The sequence below is a fragment of the Bombyx mandarina genome, chromosome 12 (assembly GCF_030267445.1).
Source record: "Bombyx mandarina strain Sakado chromosome 12, ASM3026744v2".
Classification (NCBI taxonomy): domain Eukaryota; kingdom Metazoa; phylum Arthropoda; class Insecta; order Lepidoptera; family Bombycidae; genus Bombyx; species Bombyx mandarina.
This window is the reverse complement of record NC_143219.1, coordinates 9,260,901-9,280,457: the sequence shown is the minus strand read 5'-3', so window position 1 is coordinate 9,280,457 and position 19,557 is coordinate 9,260,901. Positions and strand designations below refer to the sequence as shown.

The window sequence follows — 19,557 nt, the reverse complement described above, 5'->3', positions numbered from 1 at the left end:
AATTTTAGTTTTTACTAGAATTATAAAATGTAAACAAAAATACCTTCCCTTCCTCCCATTCGTTCCAATAAACCATGTCTACATATGTATGTATGTGTGTACGTATTTTAACTTCGATTTTGAGGTTTGAATCAAAGAAGCATCGATTAAATATTTTTGATAAGTTATGATTACAATATATAAAGAATGGGGATCGCAGCGCATAAAATAAAAGTTACAATGTTCCGAAATCTTTTTTTATAATAAGAATTATTATATAATTAACTTATATAAGAATATTAACTTATATAATTAAATTATATAAGAAAAATTAACATTTTTATTACGTCTTGCTCATTTTTCAACCGTCTTCGCCATCTTCCTTTTCACTGTCATTCTGTCTGTCATTCTCTTCTCTCTTTCTTTCCGTTTTCTCTCACTCACATCTTAACGCTCCGTTTCACACTCTTTTCAAACGTTCCGTTCTTACCAATACCATATACATATATGTAACACGGTAGATACGTTCCCGCAAAATCCCGTGTTGTGCGAAACGGTATTATATGAGACCAGAAGCCAGTACAAAAAGGAGAATATTTTTTTCTGAATGAAACGTCCCAACTATGTCTGTATGTTTTCTTTACCTATTATACATAAAAAAGCAGTAAAATGTTAGTTATTCCCATATAGTGTATATTATCATTTTCTAAATAATTTAAAAAAAAAATCCGTTATTGTGTTGTAGAAGTACCGTCCTATGAGAATGGGTTTGGGAAATTTTTCTTTCCGTGTTAGAGTGGAACCGTATTGTAAAATATTGTGTTATGGTAAGGCTATCTGTACATACAAAAGACAAAAATGATTAATGTAACGATAATGAAAACGACGCAATAAAAGCTAACAATAAATAATCTATGAAAAGGAACTTAATGTAGTAGCTTGAATTTAAGATCTTAATACAGTTAATACTAAATACCCAAGGTATAATTTAAATTAATTTTACGGTATAATTGGTTGCTTAGTTGCTAAGAAGAGCTGAAGGTCACCAAGCGCCTGCTGACTATGTGCCAGGAAAGGATCCGGAGTTTCTTTGGGCACATAATGCGATCCTCATTGCACAGCCTGGAGAAACTCACAATTCTCGTACAGATGGAGGGGAAGCGCGCTAGAGGAAGAGCGCCAGCTAGATGGGTTGACCAACTCAAGGAGGTGACTGGAGGCCAGATATGGGGAGCGGTACATATGGCGCAGAATCGGACCGAGTGGAGAAGATTGACATACAGTCACGATCCTCAGCATTGAGGGAACGACCAGAAAGAAGTTGCATAGTTTTTATATACTTTTGTATACACACGACTGAAATGATATTCGTCGATACTTGAATATTGTGATAACTGTACTTTATAACTTTCAAACAAAGTAACAGAATTAAAAAAAAATTTGAAGATAGTTAAATTTGAAGATTTATATCTAGATATATACCAAGTCCTACCTACACGAAAAAATATGTGAAATGGCGTAAAACCGAAAAAAAAATTTTAAATAATATAATCGTGTTCCAAATTCAAAACAATTAAAAAGTTGAACAAAGAAATGCTTTTATGTAACAGCATTTATGGCCCGACTAGTTATATTATGAAGAGTCAAATAGGAAAAAGGTTTTAATGAGCACATCGCTACACGTGTGCCCGTTCTCCTTTCATCTTGAACACTAAATCGGAATGGAAATTAGCATTATTTTATTATTCGTACTATTCGAAAAAAAGGTATTGAAATAATTTTAAAGAAACTTCTTAGCGGTAAGCAGCGCCTTTAGCAGAAAGAACACTGTTAGACAGATATTTAAAAAAAAAAACAGCTAGAAAGGTTTGGCTTCAATGTCGAAATTTAATCTAACGTGACATACGATTGTGATCTGAATCTGAAGCTGAAATGTAGATGTTGTTTAAAATTTTCGCGGTATTTCAAATTAAAAAGACTATTGGGTTCTTACTGCGATTTTTACATTTAATGAATGTTTTTTTATATTTCGGCTCTGCTGCAAGCGCCATTATCACAAATAGACCGTGTATATTGTCTACTTGTGATCATAGCACTTGATTTTTGTATATTAGTATTTATTTTAATTACGTTAACAAAATAACAAAAAGAACGCAACGACAAGGTGACTTGTTTTCATTTTAGTAAAATAGGGTTGCTTTTCTCTGGTTCCTCGAAAAATCGAAATGAAAGTTTTTTCATTCCGTTCCAGGAAGCCGTGGGAGTAAAATAAAAAGAAAACTTCACAATGGGCTTATTAGGGAGTTTCCACTGTGTTGATATAAAATGCGTAGTGTTTTAAACAATGCTCCTTAGACTGTTGTAAAATTAACAATGTTCCTTTATGGTTTCATGAATAACGCACGTTCAATGTCGTGTATTCAGTTCAATAATAATAAGTTTAGTCACAATCATGCCGAATGTAAGTCATTCTGAAAGATTAAAGTCCTCCATTGCTCAAACTAGATTAAAAAGAAAAACTTGTAAAAAAAACATTAACTTGTAAAACTACGAAGGTAGGTATTATAATAAAAACGTTACTCAAACATTAATTAACCTTAAACAAGCTGCTCGAAAATATTTTACCAGATAATATATTCAAAGTTTGAATAACATTAGATACGACCATTTGAAATTAACGTGGGCGTTGAAAACGCTTGGAAAGGTTCGCCGAAGCCATATTAATATATAAGAGCGAACTAAGTATAATAGAAATTTCAGCAATATTCCGAGTCTATACAAGCATGTATCAAATTCTCGATCAACCCACGCATAATTAGGTTTTGAAACTTGTTGAAACTGAAGGTTGAAATTAGCTCTCTCAAATGAATTATTTGTTTTTTTTTTTGTTAAAATACGTAACGCTAGGGACGTTTCTGTATAGAATTAAAAAACTGTATTCCAATTAGCAAATTACATAGGAGAACAAATGATTAAAAAATTTTTGTATTTTCGTTGATGATTTAAACTAGAATGAGAATAGTGCAAATGTTATATACATATATACCACTATACCTATATTTATATCTTGAGCACTAACTATAAAAGTACCGTCGAATTAAAAACATCGTGGTCCAAAAGATAAGACGGACGTTGTACTCGCATAGAGCGATGCGCTTAAGCAGTGGTTCGAACCTTCAAGCAGGTACCATATTATTAAGAAAATACGTTCATCACATAAGTTTTGCCGCGAATCCGTCAAAAGTTTCGTTCAAAAAGACGGGATTGACGTTATGCAATAAAATTAAGAAATATAATTCTAGTCTCTGACCTATGAGTGCAATGGGTATCGAGAGCAATAAAAAATACGGCTACAGTCCAGCCAAGACCACGGCGCGGCGGCGCAACCCTTCGTACTGTTAGTAGCAAAAAAACAATACACAATGAAAACTTCTCCGAATTGACGTTTGAACAATAATACGTTTTTTTTTTTCCTACAGCTTTCGTACACGTGATGCAGTAGTACCCTATTCAAATAATACAATACACTTCATTACTCCACACCCACATTATATTTTTCCGCGAGCATGCCAGAAAAATGGGCGTGAGTCATATCAAGGACGAAGGTAACACGTTTATTTCTTTGAAATGTAAAAAAGAAATTCCGTATAGTCTTGGAAAATGGATATTCAAAAACGTTAAATTTTGTAAAACTTTTTATAAAGAAATATTAAAGGTACGACAACGGTCAATTTAATTGACCCACTTTTATTTTATACTTAGTCTTAGTCTGGCCATAAATACTGTTACAATTAAAAATAAAAATTAAATTATATTTGAATTTAGAATCTGTCATTTTTATATGATTGCTCATTGAGTTTTCTCATTTTGGCGCCAATACATTGTACAATATTTTGCGATATCAAAATGGATTGGGGTGATAAAGAGAACCGAATCGCTTTGATTGTATTACAGAAAGTAGGTATGGAGCCAAATGCAATTTTTAAAACTCTCCGTACGCTTGGTATTAGTAAAATGTTTGTGTACCGGGCTATTAATAGGTGCAATGAGACCTCCTCTGTTTGTGACAGAAAAAGATCTGGCCGTCCACGTAGTGTTCGTACGAAAAAGGTGGTCAAAGCAGTAAGGGAAAGAATTCGAAGAAATCCTGTCTGAAAGCAAAAGATTTTATCTCGGGAGATGAAGATAGCACCTAGAACCATGTCGCTTACTTTAAAAGATGACTTAGGACTTGCAACCTATTAGAGACGTACTGGTCATTTCTAAACTGATAATTTAGAAGAGAATAGGGTGGTAAAATCGAAGCAACTACTGAAGCGGTACGCAAAGGGAGGTCATAGAATAATTTTGTTTACAGATGAGAAATTTTTTACAATTAAGCATCATTTTAACAAACAAATTGACCGTATTTATGCTTAAAGCTCTAAGGAAGCTTCCCAATCAGTCGACAGAGTGCAAAGTGGGCACTATCCTACTTCAGTGATGGTTTGGTGGGGTATTAGCTATGAAGGAGTGACTGAGCCATACTTTTGTGAAAAGGGTATCAAAACATCGGCACAAGTGTATCAAGATACCATTCTTGAGAAGGTAGTGAAGCCCCTTAACAACACCATTTTCAATAATCAAGAATGGTCCTTCCAGCAAGACTCAGCGCCAGGTCATAAAGCTCGGTCTACGCAGTCTTGGTTGGAAACGAACGTTTCGGACTTCATCAGAGCTGAAGACTGGCCGTCGTATAGTCCCGATCTTAATCCGCTGGATTATGATTTATAGTCAGTTTTAGAGAGTACGGCTTGCTCTAAACGCCATGATAATTTGGAGTCCCTAAAACAATCCGTACGATTGTCAGTGAAAAATTTTCCCATGGAAAGAGTGCGTGCTTCTATTGATAACTGGCCTCAACGTTTGAAGGACTGTATTGCAGCCAATGGAGACCACTTCGAATAAGCTTTTTATATTTTAAATTGTTTTATATTTATGTATTAAACTAACACACTGTAAAAGTAATAAATGTTATTTGCAATAGATTTATTTTTATTTTTAATTGTAACAGTATTTATGGCCAGACTAAGTAGTAAAAGCTTGACTCTCATGATTTGTTTGATTGATTAAAAAAAATATTTTGTTATTTAAAAAAAAGGGTGCGTGTACTTATATACGCGCGTAAGAAGTTGTACTTTATTTTTATTAAATTGATTTCTTATTTTTTTATTTAAATTTTAATAAATTTGAAAAAAAAAACAATTAAACAACATCCTCAAACACGCATATTGGACATCCCTTTTCTTGACATCGTACAAATTCGGTAATTCTCGGTACGGTTCGGAAAGTTCACCTGCGGCTATATTCAGACTCGCCAAGTTACGTCGGTCGTATTGTAATGAGCGATTTAGTTGGCAACTTCATTCTGTTAATTTTGTGTCACGGTGCGCGCACATCGTAAATTTTCACTCTCGTCAATTTTTCATAACGCGCCTAAAGAAGTATAACTTCAAAAACAGGTTTCTTTTTTATTTTCCCTTAACGTCACATCAGTATTTGCGATAATTACATTTTCACTCTTACGCAGTGGTTCATTTCATATTGATAGTAAATTGCTCGTAGATATCCATAACGATTTTGGTTTAAAATTACCTAACATAATGATACATCCCGCAAAATGATTGAACAGCTTCGGTTGAAATTTCGCACAAATATATTTTACTACAAGTATTAACATATAGGGCACTTGCTATCATTATGAGTATATATTATTTATACACATACATATATTATTATGGATAATGTGTGTATGACTGGTGCAATGTCAGGTATATCTGTTATAAACTTTATCCCAGGAACATGCAACATGTTTAATTGTGTTTAGAATCTAAAATTGAACGTAGCTGAAACATCTCGTGTAGTAAATTTTCTGTGTATTAAAACAACGAGACGATCAATAGGTTTCATCGCAAATGAAATTCTCTACTTTTATTCAGTTTCTTGTTCAGGTAATTGAATTGCAAGATTGCAACTCGCAGAAAGTATAAGAAAGCTGAATAGATCTGTGACCTAGTTCGTTGGCCTGACACATATAAGGCCTCTAGGACACTTGAATCCGGGATTATATTCCAAGTAATTTCCTTTTTTTTCAGAAAATTAATTATCGCATTAAAAAAATTTAAATATACCCAGGAATATTTTCAACCGGTAGTCCTAAGTAAAAACCGTGAATCAGATCGTGAATACATTGAAATTTGTCAAATATTTAATACGCAAGAAAACACCTTTCTTAGTCTTTATGGCCTTCACTGAGGGGTTGTGGTCGTCACATCAGGACTTATGGCACGCCTTATGATACGACCTTTGTTTTCAAAGTATAATTTGTTTTTTTTTTTACTTAAGGCAACCACTATGCCAGTCCGCTTAGCATCTACTTATCATACCGAATCCTGTGGACCGAATGGTAAACAGTCGAAGTCGCCCTAAACACATCATTACGGATCCTCTCGATCCATTAACGATGCTTTTAGGTACCTACCACAAGCACCGGTTACCGTTCTCGTCGAACCCGTCGCTTGCGACAAAGGGCTTGACGAGTAAATTAACCCATAGACACAGCCCACTGAGTTTCTCGCCGGAAACACTGCTCTCGCTAAAGCCAGTATTAGCAACACTCCTGGTTTGAGCTCCGTGAGCTCGCCTACACGTCAAGGAAAAGCTGAAATAGCCCCTCAAGGCTATCAGTATAGACAGAAAAAGAACGTTTATATTTTAAATTAATAAAATTAGCTGATAAATATCTCAACGTGAATTCCGCTCTAGAAAACGAGATCCAACTCTAAATGCATTGGGTGTCATAAATACTACGACGTCAATATATTATTTTACGTTATCTAAAACCTAAGAAGGATTTGTAACTTCCAGTATGAATGTAAACCGTACGTAGAAAGTCTATAATATTTGTAATATATGATATAACTATATTTTCTAAGATCAGCAACCGCCTAAATATAATAGTCTGGTTGGCAAAGGGTTTTAGAAAAAAAAAATATTGTACAAAAATTTTAGGCAACGAGACCCTTATCGGTGTCAAGTATATCTGTACAGATAACGATATCGAATCATAAAATAACGATCATAAAACACAACGCTATTAACCCAATTCGAGTGTTCTTAACTGGCTTCAACATAAGTACACGTACATGAAGCTTCGTTATATTAAGCCCACGTTTGACGTTTCCAGTGACGCCCACACAAAAACTAATAATTCTGAAAAACCATAGGCATTATGCATACATATATCGTGTGCTTCACACATGCTAGACATTGGAAGCGTCATGTCGAATCCACACTTTGCGTAAACTGTTTTTGTGCGATTTGAATGTTTCATACCATAAATAGATACTCGAACTTAGGGCTCAGCCGGTGCTAAGTGGTTGCCGGAGATTATGAGCATCAAAAACGTAAATACAGGCACCCATCTTGAGGCAAGAGCACCAGCTCTCAGTTCAGTAGTAGAATACAGCAGCTGCCTTATCCTTCAAACCTGAACGCATTACTGCGTCGGGGCAAAAATACGGGTCTACCATCAGCTAGAATAACGGGTGTGATTCAAAAAATTAAATTTTTTGTAATTACTGTTTTTTTTTTAACAGGAGAAAATCGCGGAAAAATTGTATGTGGGAGTTGAACCTCACTAAAAACTCCTGCCGCTCACAGCGGCCACCCTACCACGGACCGGGCGGGAACCCAGTTGGAGCTATTGAAACGGCGGGACAGGGTTTACCCAGAGAACATTACATCCATCCGCCGTCCCATGTAATGTACCACCACCCTGCATATTTCTGCCGTGAAGCAGTAATGCGTTTCGGTTTGAAGGATGGGGCAGCCGTTGTACTATACTGAGACCTTAGAACTCGTAACCCAAGGTGGGTGGCAGCATTTACGTTGTAAATGTCTATGGGCTCCGGTAGTCACTTATCAGGTGGGCTGTGAGCTCGTCCAACCATCTAAGCAATAAAAAAATAAAATAATACAAACCGGCACGGGGACAGCTTACTCGTCTCTTTTTGGGGCTTCGCTCTCCAAATAATTTTGTATCAGTGAATTTAATACATTAGTTTCATCAAGGAAATCCTATAGTCCTATACATGTAAAACATATTTTAGCATTAGGACCAATTACAAAATTGAAATGGTGAATTTAAATCATAGATTCATCATTATCTCACCATGGTCCATGCATAAAAATTACAAAAAAAAAAAAAAAAAAGAATAATGCCTCGCACAAACCCATAAAATTCCATTGAGAAAACTAAACGTAAATGTCCATGCATAATCTCAGATAGATTCAGCTAGGCATCGCTCTTGCTAGAGCCTAGAGCCAGTCTTAACAAATTCTCTCAGGTTGAACCCGTGAACCCACCTTCTGGTTCGTAGCTGGAATATTCCCTTAGGCTACCCAGGATTAGGTAGGGAAAAAAGCCGTAGAAATGTCCTCTTAAGAAGCTGTTATGAATCCACAATACATAGCAAAATATATCTCTGACAGGTGATTCTCGTGGTACACTAAGCCGTTGACTAGTCAGCAGTCAGCAGTTTTTTTATTGTGTTAGTGAATACATTTTGTGCAATGAATAATCGATTAGTCTTTACAAATTAAATTTTGATAGCGGTGTTCTCAATTTTATCGTGTTAGGTATTACTTAGATACAACATTACATAGTTGCTACTGTGCTGTACAATTCCCAAAACGATTTCAATTAACTATAAAACATCTATCAATATTCAATGGATCTTAAGTCTAGACATAGTTGGAAAATTAGGTTTCTAAATTACGCTTTACTATAGATATGGAAAGGACTTACCGCGGGGGGTTTAAAAACTTTACGTAACAATTGTTTAAGGGGTATTGGCAATGCGACGTCAAGGCGCCAGCCGGGCAACGACCCCTTATTTGTGACGATTTCCGATTTCAAACCTGACTATGCACTTTGAACTGCAACGAAAATTTCCTCTTCCTAGATTCAACGCTAGACACAACCTCCAAACGGTCGTCTTACGAGTGAAACCCTAGTAAGCCTGCGTAAATCCAAAATTGTGTGAGTTACTTTTATGACGCCGTTCAATCACAAAATGTACAACTAAGGTGATCTACGGGAAAAATTACAAAGTAAATCTAAAAATATATAATAGTATAAAAAAACTAAAAAAATACGCTTTTACAGAAAATCCAACCAAAAAAATAAATTTTAATAAATTTGAATTAAAAATAGTGTAAGAAAAAATGATTTTATTGTAAAAAAAAAGCGTGGGGTGCATGGTATCAGTAGTTATAAATATTTTATGAACAGATATGAGTAGAAGGGTTATTTTGATAATATTCTGAAAAGCACCCCACGCTTTTTTTAAAATAAAATATTTTTTTCATGTGAAACTATGATATTTTATTGAGGTTTGAAAAGCCCAAGGCAGTAGTGACGGTTGTGGCATTGCAAATATCCACGGTGCCAATATCCAACATCAGATGAGCAGTCTACCTTCAATGGCCAATACATTGCCATTTCATCAACCTCATTATTAACTTAAATAATAAAAATAAATAATCACACAGTCATCTGGCCCCAAACCATGATTCCCTGTACTACCTAAACCCAAGGCAGGGGTATATGAACATACTAAATACGTTTAAATATAAACAAATAAAAAAATAAAAAAAATTGTTTGTCCAATGTGGGAATCGAACCCACAACGCTCGGCATAGTGGTCAAGTGTGCTGAATAAAAAAAAAACTATTTCATTTTATTCAGTATAAAACTCGACTTCTAAATAAATGAAAATAACGAAATACGAGTTCGTAGAATTACTTTAACGATTGTCAGTCTACAAAACGGAAATAAGCTTTTATCTACGAACAAAGGATTAAAAGTTGTTAGTTCGAATTCGCATTATAAAGCACGGCTAGACCGAATGGGCATTTTTATAATTTTTTCTAATAGTCTAAATCAATGGTTTTAGGGAAAGGAAAATGGAAAGTTACCCGGAAAATGTAAAATGCACAGAACGATCACAAACAAATTTATTGAATTTCAGACAGGACGAGTGTCCGATATATTATTCTTCCAGATGTTTGTCGATACCGAATTCTAAACAATAAAAAGTAAGTAAAAATAAATCATAAAACGTTTTGAACGTATCTTTAAAAAAACAATATAAACAATTTAAATTAACGCGGTGGTATCATTACTAAGAATGTGAAATTTTTTTCGTTATGTCAACAGCTGCTATATGAATTATTTAAATTAAATATCTATGTTAGTACCACAAATTTCATTTTTCTTCACTTACAAGCACCTGTCATCTGCTGCAAATATCTTTTGAAAATTAAAAACTCCTATGCAACTACATATTTCCACTTTTGATAGTTAACGATAACTAAAATAGAATAGTGCCTATCTACTACTGTTTAGTAAGATGATGAATCTCTGGTCGCGATCGATAAACAGAACGGCGCAAGTGAGGGAGATATACTCCCCCCTGCAGAGCGTCAGGGGTATGACGGCGTCGGGTGTATCCTGGGGGGTGATGTTTCATTGAGAATGTGTAGGCGGCCGCGTGGGCGACCTGGTTATAAAGCAACGGGGCCCTCCCTCCAACGTGTAGTCGTGTTCCGATCGCGCCTAAACTAACATCGAACTCTGAAAAATACTCGAGCAACATGCTTCTTACTAACTTAAGGTAAATAAATTAACATTAAATAAATATGTTTTCAAATATCATGTATTAAATGATTTATTTTTGATCGAAATCTATATAAATCTATTTTTATTTATTTTATAATAATTTCTTGGAATACACATTTTACTAGCGGAATTAAATTACGAACGATATTTTTCCTGAAAAGAGAAGATATATATGTCTAATATTTAATTCTATTTATTTTTAGATTGCTAACGTTATTAATTAGCTACTTGATAGTGCAAGTTAAGACATACCCAATGCAAGGATGGCCTATGTGGGGACAAGTACCTCGGGAGTACCCCGATGATGAATATTACTACGCTCCTAAGATACAATATTACTACGATGCTCCCGCTGTAAATGTTCCTGAGATGCACGACCAAGTCCAATACCCCTATTATTACGACCCAAGTGCTCAATATTTACAAAACGAAGCACCTCAAAGGCATGAAGAGCGTCTGGCTGCCTTACCTATTGGTCAAGAAACTTGGTTCGAAAGCGATTCTACACCCCGCTGGCAGTCAAGTGAAGTTGATGATGTCAGTGCAGCTTTCCTTGACAATTTGATACTCACGCAGATGGCTCAAGACGCACAGAGGCGACGAGAGAACGCCCGCGCCGCTTTCTTGCCTGTCGATTACGAAGATAAAGACCTCGAAGATGAAGAAGTAAGAGAACTGAAAGCGCTTGCCGGTAAACCACTGTATCATGAACCGAAGACTGGTTCCAGATTCGAGGACGATGATTATACCGCAGACGATTCGTTTATTAACTGGAACGGGAACAAGAGAAGTGTCACTACTGCAGCTCCAGTTTCCACAACGACGGAATCAAAGGTCGGTGACAAGGAAGTAATGGTTCCGCGACCACCTCAAAATCATCAAGCGCACCAGAATAAACAAATCAAAAGGAATAACTTCTATGAGACTATTGCAGAATTATTGGCGAACAAATCATTAAATACCAATACGAAGGTAAGAATTTCTTATTTTTTTTTTTTTGCATTATTTTTTTTATAATTTTCAATTTTATTGTTGAACCTATTTCTTGGGAGCATCGAAACTTCAAAGTGTCTCATAATGGTTTATTCAAAACTCACTTGAGTGTGGGCGAGTCCCGATATCTAAAAATAACACAGCCGGGCTGAGGGTGGCGGGTGACACGGTCGGCTTAAAGGCCGGGTCAAACGAGGAGGGGGTACCAAAGACCACTAAATCTGTATATGTAGTTATTTCCTGTTCGATCACTGACTTAAATGTTTTATTTTTAAACCGGTATTCGAATTAAATGTTTTGTTTTGTTCTCAGGAGTCCCTGAAGGAAAGAAGGATTGAAAAACGTTTCGTGGCCGACGATTCCGATCTGGTGGTAGAACTACGGGGATTAAAACATCGCATCGCAACATAAGTCGGAAAATTTACTTATCGCCAATAATTATGAGACTGAATATTATGTAGAGACCTTCAAAAAACCGCCAGCAACGAAAACGGAGAAACCGGACTACACTTCATTGTATTCTATATAGTTTACAATCTATGTATCATCAATCTCATTTGCGGTTTTACGTAGTTATTTATAAATTGAAAATAAATGCTAAATCTTTGACAAGTTTTGCCTAAAGGTTCGATCGATTTATAATTATGTAACTATTATTAATAGACTTGCTAAAGGCGAAGCTAATTTTGAAATGAATTGGAAATAATCGTAGAATATGTGATTATAATCCCCATTTTAACGATTCATTGACTGTGGTAAAGTAGTTGTTACTAGATAATATAATATTTATTTATTATTTACTTAAACGGTTGTTCCCTTAACTGGCAGCTACAAAACTGCACCGTGCGTGCTTTGTAAATATAATTTAATATAAGATATACTACTATTATTTAGATAGAAATCAATGTATCGTACAGTTTAATGTCGTCTTAACAGAAGACAACTAATTTACATTTTCATAGGCTTTACAATCTCTGTTAAACTTATCTTGATATTTTACAAAATCTATTGTCAAAACAGCGATATACTGTTTACGGAATCACATTTTTTGAATAATTTTTTTTGTGTTGAAATATATGTAGTCTATGCTGACAATACATACAATACAAACAATTTGCAAAGCAAAACAAATATTATTGACGAAATTTTATGAATTTATCTGTAAGATATAAACGAATCTCTCGCCAAAGAGAGGATTAAGTGATACTTTCAGCTTTACAGCTTCTTATCTAACATGTATTTAAATACGTACAAGGCCTAAGAGGCTAGTAACTTAATTATAGAGATTGCGTCCTTTTCATTTCCTTTATGAAACCCGGTAATAATACATTTTTACTTTATGATCAAACTTTAATGTACTACAACTCCCATATACTTATTGTAGGACTAACTATTGGAAATTACATATCTATATTGACTTAGCTACAACCTAAGATCACAATGTTATAATTACATTATTCATTCATTAAAATAATATTTTTTATCTTAATTCGACTTCCAATAATCCATATTATATATTATTCCAATAATACATTGTCTTAACCATTAACATACTCCGTGGTTGAATTACTTTGTTTACTGTAAAAACTGTTCTATGGATGTTAAAAGCAAATTACAATAGTAGATAATAAGCAAAGGTTAATGTTGTGATTCCCTAAGATTATACTCACCCGTTAATGAATACAGGTAGACAGTGACGTAGAACTAAATTATTCTTCGTAGAAGGATCGGTTATGACTCCTGGCTGATGTGCAAATATTGCTCAGAAAACATTTCAACAATAAATATGTGCACGAAGACGTACCTGCGAAACGTTGTGTGTGTTTATTGTAGTTTTAGGAGAAACTCGTGTATTTTTAATAGATAGGTATTTTTTAAAATTTTTGCCTACTCGTTACTGGGATGTACTCATAGATGATTGTCCGAATCTTACCGTTAGTGAATTACGATAAAATTGTATCAATGTACTTTAATTAAAATAAAATTACATCGGAATAACAAGAGCATAAATGTTTTTATTTAGTTGCTATGAAAATTAATTTTATTGGTGACCTATTTTATGAAAAAATGCGTCAACTGTGTTACGAAAAGATGTGGCAACTGTGTTCTCGTGACAGAAGTAGGAATTTATAATTATTCTGACCATAAATATGTACTATTACATAAGTACTTATAAACTTTATTTTTTTAAACTTTTTAATTATTTTGAAATTAGAACCCGTATATTATTTTAAAAGCTTCTTTCGATTTTGCACCATTTCACATATTTATGTTTTTTGGTGTTCGTTATCGAATTACAATATGGAATGGGGTGTTAAAGAAAACAGGATTGCAGTGATTGCCTTGCACAAAGTGAGTATGGAGCCGTCGGTCATATTCCAGACACTTCAAAAGCTTGGTATCAACCGTATGTTCGTATATTGTACTATCAACAGATACAACAACACTTCGTCTGTCAAAGACCAGAAAAGATCGGGGTGACCGTGTGCTGTTAGAACTACAAAGGCTGTTGTTAGTGCTGTTAAAGCCAGAATTCGTCAAAACCCCATTAGGAAGCAAAAAATCTTACAAAAGACTGCCGTTAGTACTTTGTCGCGTATTATAAAACAAGATCTGAAGCTCGGTGCTTACCGTCGATATAAGGACATGCCCTACATCAATCTTTACAATTAAAGCGAGTGGATCGACCAAAACGCCTTCTGTCGCGATACGCAGGTGAAAGGCACAGAAATATCCTCTTTACCGATGAACAAAATTTTACGATTGACAAACACTACAATAAACAAAATCATAAAGTGTACACTCACAGCTTTAAAGAAGCTGCTCAAGTGATTGGAAAGGTACAACGTGGTCATCATCCTGCGTCAGTGATGGTTTGGTGGAGCGTGTCTTATCAAGGAGTCACAAAACTACATTTTTGTGAAAAAGGAGTGAAAACTTCAGCAAAAGTGTATCAAGATACAGTCTTGGGTCATGTTGTGAAACCTCTCAACAATACACTTAGTAAAAATATACCGTGGACGTTCCAGCAGGACTTTGCACCTAGTCACAAGGCACGAACTACCCAAGCCTGGCTTGAAACCAACATTCCGGACTTTATAAGAGCTGAAGACTGGCCCTCATCTAGCCCGGACCTCAACCTTTTAGAATTCAAATTGTGGTCAGTTATAGAGAATATGGTCTGCTCTAAACGACACGGCGACATTGAGTCTCTTAAAAAAATTTTGGACCAAGCAGAGGCGAAATTTCCCTTGGAAACAGTGCGTTAAACCATATATTCGTAGCCAAACAGATTAAAGGCCTGGATAAAAGCCAAAGGTGGCCATTTCGACTAGAACATTTTTTGTTTTTTTGCTGAGACTTTAATAAATATGTAGATATAAATTTTAATAATATATTACATTGCTTAATTTAAAAAAAAGGATTTTTTTTTGTAACAGTACTTATGGTTAGTCTAGGTGATAATTCTCTGTAAGAAAAAAATTGTGACTTGTATAGAAACGACTAAATTCAACCATTAAGAATTATCATTAAGCATCTTTGATATTTAGTTAATTTAATAGATACTTTGATAGCATCGCTTGGCCCTTAGCTGCTTAGGATTAAGCTCAGAATAATGATCACCGTCATCAATATTGCTACCGTTACCCTCTATAGGTACTATTTTGAATAAGAACAAAATACCATATGCTATTGTCTCGTATGTGTTTCCGGTGCCCATTACACAATAAAATATATGTTTGGACATAAGTAGTGGAAGTATTAAGTTTATTTATTACTGATATGCTCAATTAAAGTTCACCGAAACCTACTCATTAATGTAATAACTTCTTTCGGACGTCAGGCGATATCGCAGTTCTTGTCCGACTTGAAAAAAGAAGGAAGCTATACATTCAATCCTCATTTTATGTTTTTTTTTTATATTGCTTAGTTGTGTGGACGAGCTCACAGCCCACCTGGTTTTAAGTGGTGACTGGAGCCCATAGACATCTACAACGTAAATGCGCCACACACCTTGAGATATAAGTTCTAAGGTCTCAGTATAGTTACAACGGCTGCCCCACCCTTCAAACCGAAACGCATTACTGCTTCACGGCAGAAATAGGCGGGGCGGTGGTACCTACCCGTGCGGACTCACAAGAGGTCCTACCACCCGTAATTACGCAACTTATAATTTTGCGGGTTTGATTTTTATTACACGATGTTATTCCTTCACCGTGGAAGTCAATCGTAAACAATTTTTAAGTACGTATTTCATTAGAAAAAATGGTACCCGCCTGAGGGATTCGAACACCGGTGCATCGCTAGATACGAATGCACCGGACGTCTTATCCTTTAGGTCACGATGACTTTGACGACGACGATGATTGCTGATTACTCTGACACTATATTTTGGTAACAGATTTAGTTTCTTATTTTTCATTTTGTTAATTCTAGGGGAAACCCTCTTTCTTAGTCGTTAGTTTTAAACTTTTTTTATTGCTATTACAGGCAGGCGAACGTACGACCTATTGAATTGTTAGTAGTTAGTATAGAAATGTTAGTAGTAGGGGCACAGTCAAGCCACTGCCCCTAATTCTGACATTGATTCAGTAGATTTAAACGTCTTTCATAAGCACTAAATGTGTGTTCACGGCATATTTCGTGTTAAGTGGTTGGTGGCAATGTACGTACGGGCTACCAAAGCGACCTATTGTTATAGAAATTAGGAGAAAATCAGATCGAGTATGGATGACTATGGTAACTAGTGAGTACTCGATTTAAATGAAATAAATGTTGGTTTTTTACTTTCCATTATATAACGGACAATTAAGCGTCTCGATGTTTTTGTTATTGCAACTATCGAAGCAACGCTTTAAAAAAACCACTGTTATTTCTGCATATATATTCTTAGTACAGGAACTGTCAATCAACCACCAATATCCATTAGGCACATCCCACTGATTATCTCGCCGGATCTTCTCACTGAATTCCAATTCGGATCTCACGGTAGATTTAGCGAAGCACCGCTCTTGTTAGGGCATACGCTAGGATTTTTTCAGGCGGAGCCCCTGAGCTCGCCTCACAATCATGGTAGGGCCGGAATAGCCCCTCTCAAGTAGCCACTCAAAAACAAACATGTAATAACGTTCCTTTGTTATTACAAGGTCGATTCTAATGAAAACCAATGTTAATAACTATACTTGAGACTTTAGAACTTATATCTCAAGGTGGGTGGCGCATTTACGTCGTAGATGTCTATGGGCTCCAGTAATCACTTAACCCCAGTTGGGCTGTGAGCTCGTCCACGCATTTATGCAATAAAAAATAAAATGTGTAGTAAAGGGATTGATTATCATATATTTCCTTTTTTTCATCAGGTGCTCGGCATATTATTAAGTGAACAGCGCAAAGAAAAAGTGAAGTTTTCTTTGCTGAAAATCAAGCAATTTTCATTGTAATTTAATGATGTCTTTGAAACCACTGAAGTAGGAAACCTTTTTTTTTTTTTTTAGGAAACCTAAGGTCTATGTTTGAAACAGATTGACGTTGACTTTGTCAATCAAATCTTCAAACTAGTTCAGGGGGGTGCAACTCCCATACAAAGGAAAAGAACATTCAACTAGCGTCATCTTTAGGAACCGGCGAGGTCATTTTTGAAACGTTTTGGCCTTAATGAACTAATAAACTCACTAGATGGCAGATACGAGTTCTGACTCAATAAAAAAGGTTAGCGTACTTTGAAGCAGTGCTTCCATTTTTAGGGAATTCTCCCTTTTTTAGGGAAAAATAGCTGATATTTTGGATGATAAAGACAATTTAAAAAATATAAAAAGCAAAGCCTATACTAGTAACTGTTGTGAATTTTAAAATAAACGGTTTTTAAAGTAAAACAATGAACATTTTATTTTATGGAGAGAGAATGACATTAAGTCGAGTTGACAAGTAAAAGAATAAAACAGAGTTGTGTATAAAAACTATTAAGAAGGTTTGATTCAACAGTAACCCTCTAGTAAAGTAAATCATAGATTAAGCCACTGCTTTTTTCTTAGGGATTCCCCAGAATCCCAATAAGTATAATCCGCCAAACTTTTATTTACCTATTTTCGTTGATGTCACCAGAACTTACTTGTATTGTAATATACAGGTACTTCATGTACCATGAAAGATTATCATGGTAATTTCATTTACGAAAACCTTGTAATTGTCATTTCACTTTTGCTAGCAGTTCCTTCTTCAAAGACTGAGGTGGAAAGATTATTCAGTGTTCTCAAATGTAAAAACTGACAAAAGAAACAGGCTTTCTAATGAAACCCTGAACGGCTTGCTTCATAGAAAGTTCCCAACTTTGCCAGCAAACAATTGCTCAATTTTAGAACCGAACAGTGTTAGGTTGCGTGCAGCAAAAGAATATAAAAGAAATGCGTCGACTTCCTTGAAAATTCTAATCCTATAGATCTATGATCTTCTGGGGGCGTTTATATTATATATACCTACATTAAATAATATGCTGTGGTTTATTTTCTGTATTTTATTTATGCTTTCTATATAAAGGATTTATGAAAGTTGTCTAGGAAATAGGGATAAATTCAAAAGAAACTAGGGTAAAATGTGTTAAAAAAAACTTAAGTGGAAACACTGCTTTGAAGTTTTCAAAATTCCAGGGCCGTAAAACAATCTCAAAAAAAAAAAAAAAGTTTTCAAAATGTCGTAACGATTTAATTTTTTAAATCGTTTTTTTTTGGTCTTGGTGTGAGTTATTTTACGTTGTAGTATTAATTTAGAGCATCTTTTAGCTTTATGAGAATATTAGACGATTAGACATTGAGAAACTCTGTTTTGAATTCTCTTTAGACATAACTTGGTTCCAATACTTTTTTCTTCGTTAGCGTTTCGTAAGCCTGTGTAACTATTTTCGTTTCTTACAGAAAGTTTATTATTAAAAATCAGCATGCCTCGAAGATCGAAAATGAAATTCTATTTCGGATGCCTTGATAACGGTGAGTTTACACTATTTTCCCGGTATATTATTTGCTAACAGAATTATTATTCATAATATAATTAAATGAATTAGCACCAACTAATGGTCCTTCCTATTTCTGCTGCCTAGCTATCATATATGTTATGTTTGATTAAAACAGTCGGTGTTAAGTCTCGTACTATCACACACACACCTCAGATAATAAAATTGTCTCGAGTGGGTGGAAGTATTTATGTTTTGCAACTCAGCGTATTATATGCTTATTGTCAAGTGGGCCCGAACTAGTTTTTTGGAATGATCAATCAGTCATGCTTTCCTGTTTAAATAAAATACAGCACAATTGATCTCACATCCAAAGTTAGATGATGGCATTCACATTTTGTTTCCTGGTGTTTGATAACCAAGTTACACCAAGTGGCCTGTGACCACGTTCATCCTTCTACCCAATATAAAATAATGTTTTTATTTTTGTAGACAAAGGTTTGATAATGACAAAATTTTATGGAAAAATTATAAGGAGCACTAAAATGTCTGAAACATGAAAAGATTGATGCACTATATTTGAACCAGAACGTGTTATGTAATATATTAATTTGTAAGTATGATTACATTAACACTAAATTTTTCATGGTCGTATTTTTTCAATATTTGTTACTTACTTAAGATACTTTGTTTCTCCGTTTCAGAAGAGAAACTGATTCAGCAAGGAATGTGAACTCACAAGGGATCTTAATTTTTTTTAAATATGTTTATAATTTATAAATTAATAGATGAAATAGTTCATAAGAACTAAATTGATGCCAATTTTGTTTTAAAATAGGTTGTTTAGTTCTTATAGTTGTATAACTATAAGAACTAAACAACCTATTTTAAAACAAAAACTTACTAATTACAACTATTC

General features: G+C 34.8%; 2 protein-coding genes and 1 long non-coding RNA gene across 4 annotated transcripts; all 3 read left to right on the top strand.

Annotated features, from left to right (window-relative positions):
• Window positions 1-9,960: 9,960 nt before the first annotated feature.
• LOC114247961 (uncharacterized) lies at window positions 9,961-13,696 on the top strand. 2 transcript variants are annotated; one of them, XM_089731923.1, is made up of 4 exons: window positions 9,961-10,119; window positions 10,466-10,697; window positions 10,906-11,674; window positions 12,008-13,696. In XM_089731923.1, the coding sequence occupies exons 2-4, from the start codon at window positions 10,678-10,680 to the stop codon at window positions 12,104-12,106; spliced, it is 888 nt and encodes a 295-aa protein (XP_089588049.1). In that variant the 5' UTR covers window positions 9,961-10,119; window positions 10,466-10,677; the 3' UTR covers window positions 12,107-13,696. The 2 variants fall into 2 exon arrangements, with proteins under 2 accessions (XP_089588049.1, XP_028036859.2); XM_028181058.2 differs by lacking the exon at window positions 9,961-10,119 and having other exon boundaries at window positions 10,265-10,697.
• A 672-nt stretch (window positions 13,697-14,368) lies between these two features.
• On the top strand, window positions 14,369-15,042 carry LOC149501797 (transposable element Tcb2 transposase). The gene has a single exon (XM_089731667.1). It carries the CDS (start codon window positions 14,566-14,568, stop codon window positions 14,962-14,964), a length of 399 nt encoding a protein of 132 aa, XP_089587793.1. The 5' UTR covers window positions 14,369-14,565; the 3' UTR covers window positions 14,965-15,042.
• A 2,214-nt stretch (window positions 15,043-17,256) lies between these two features.
• Window positions 17,257-19,488, top strand: LOC149501796 (uncharacterized). The gene is made up of 3 exons (XR_016324003.1): window positions 17,257-18,675; window positions 19,131-19,251; window positions 19,343-19,488. It is a non-coding gene; the product is annotated as an uncharacterized LOC149501796 (long non-coding RNA).
• Window positions 19,489-19,557: the final 69 nt, after the last annotated feature.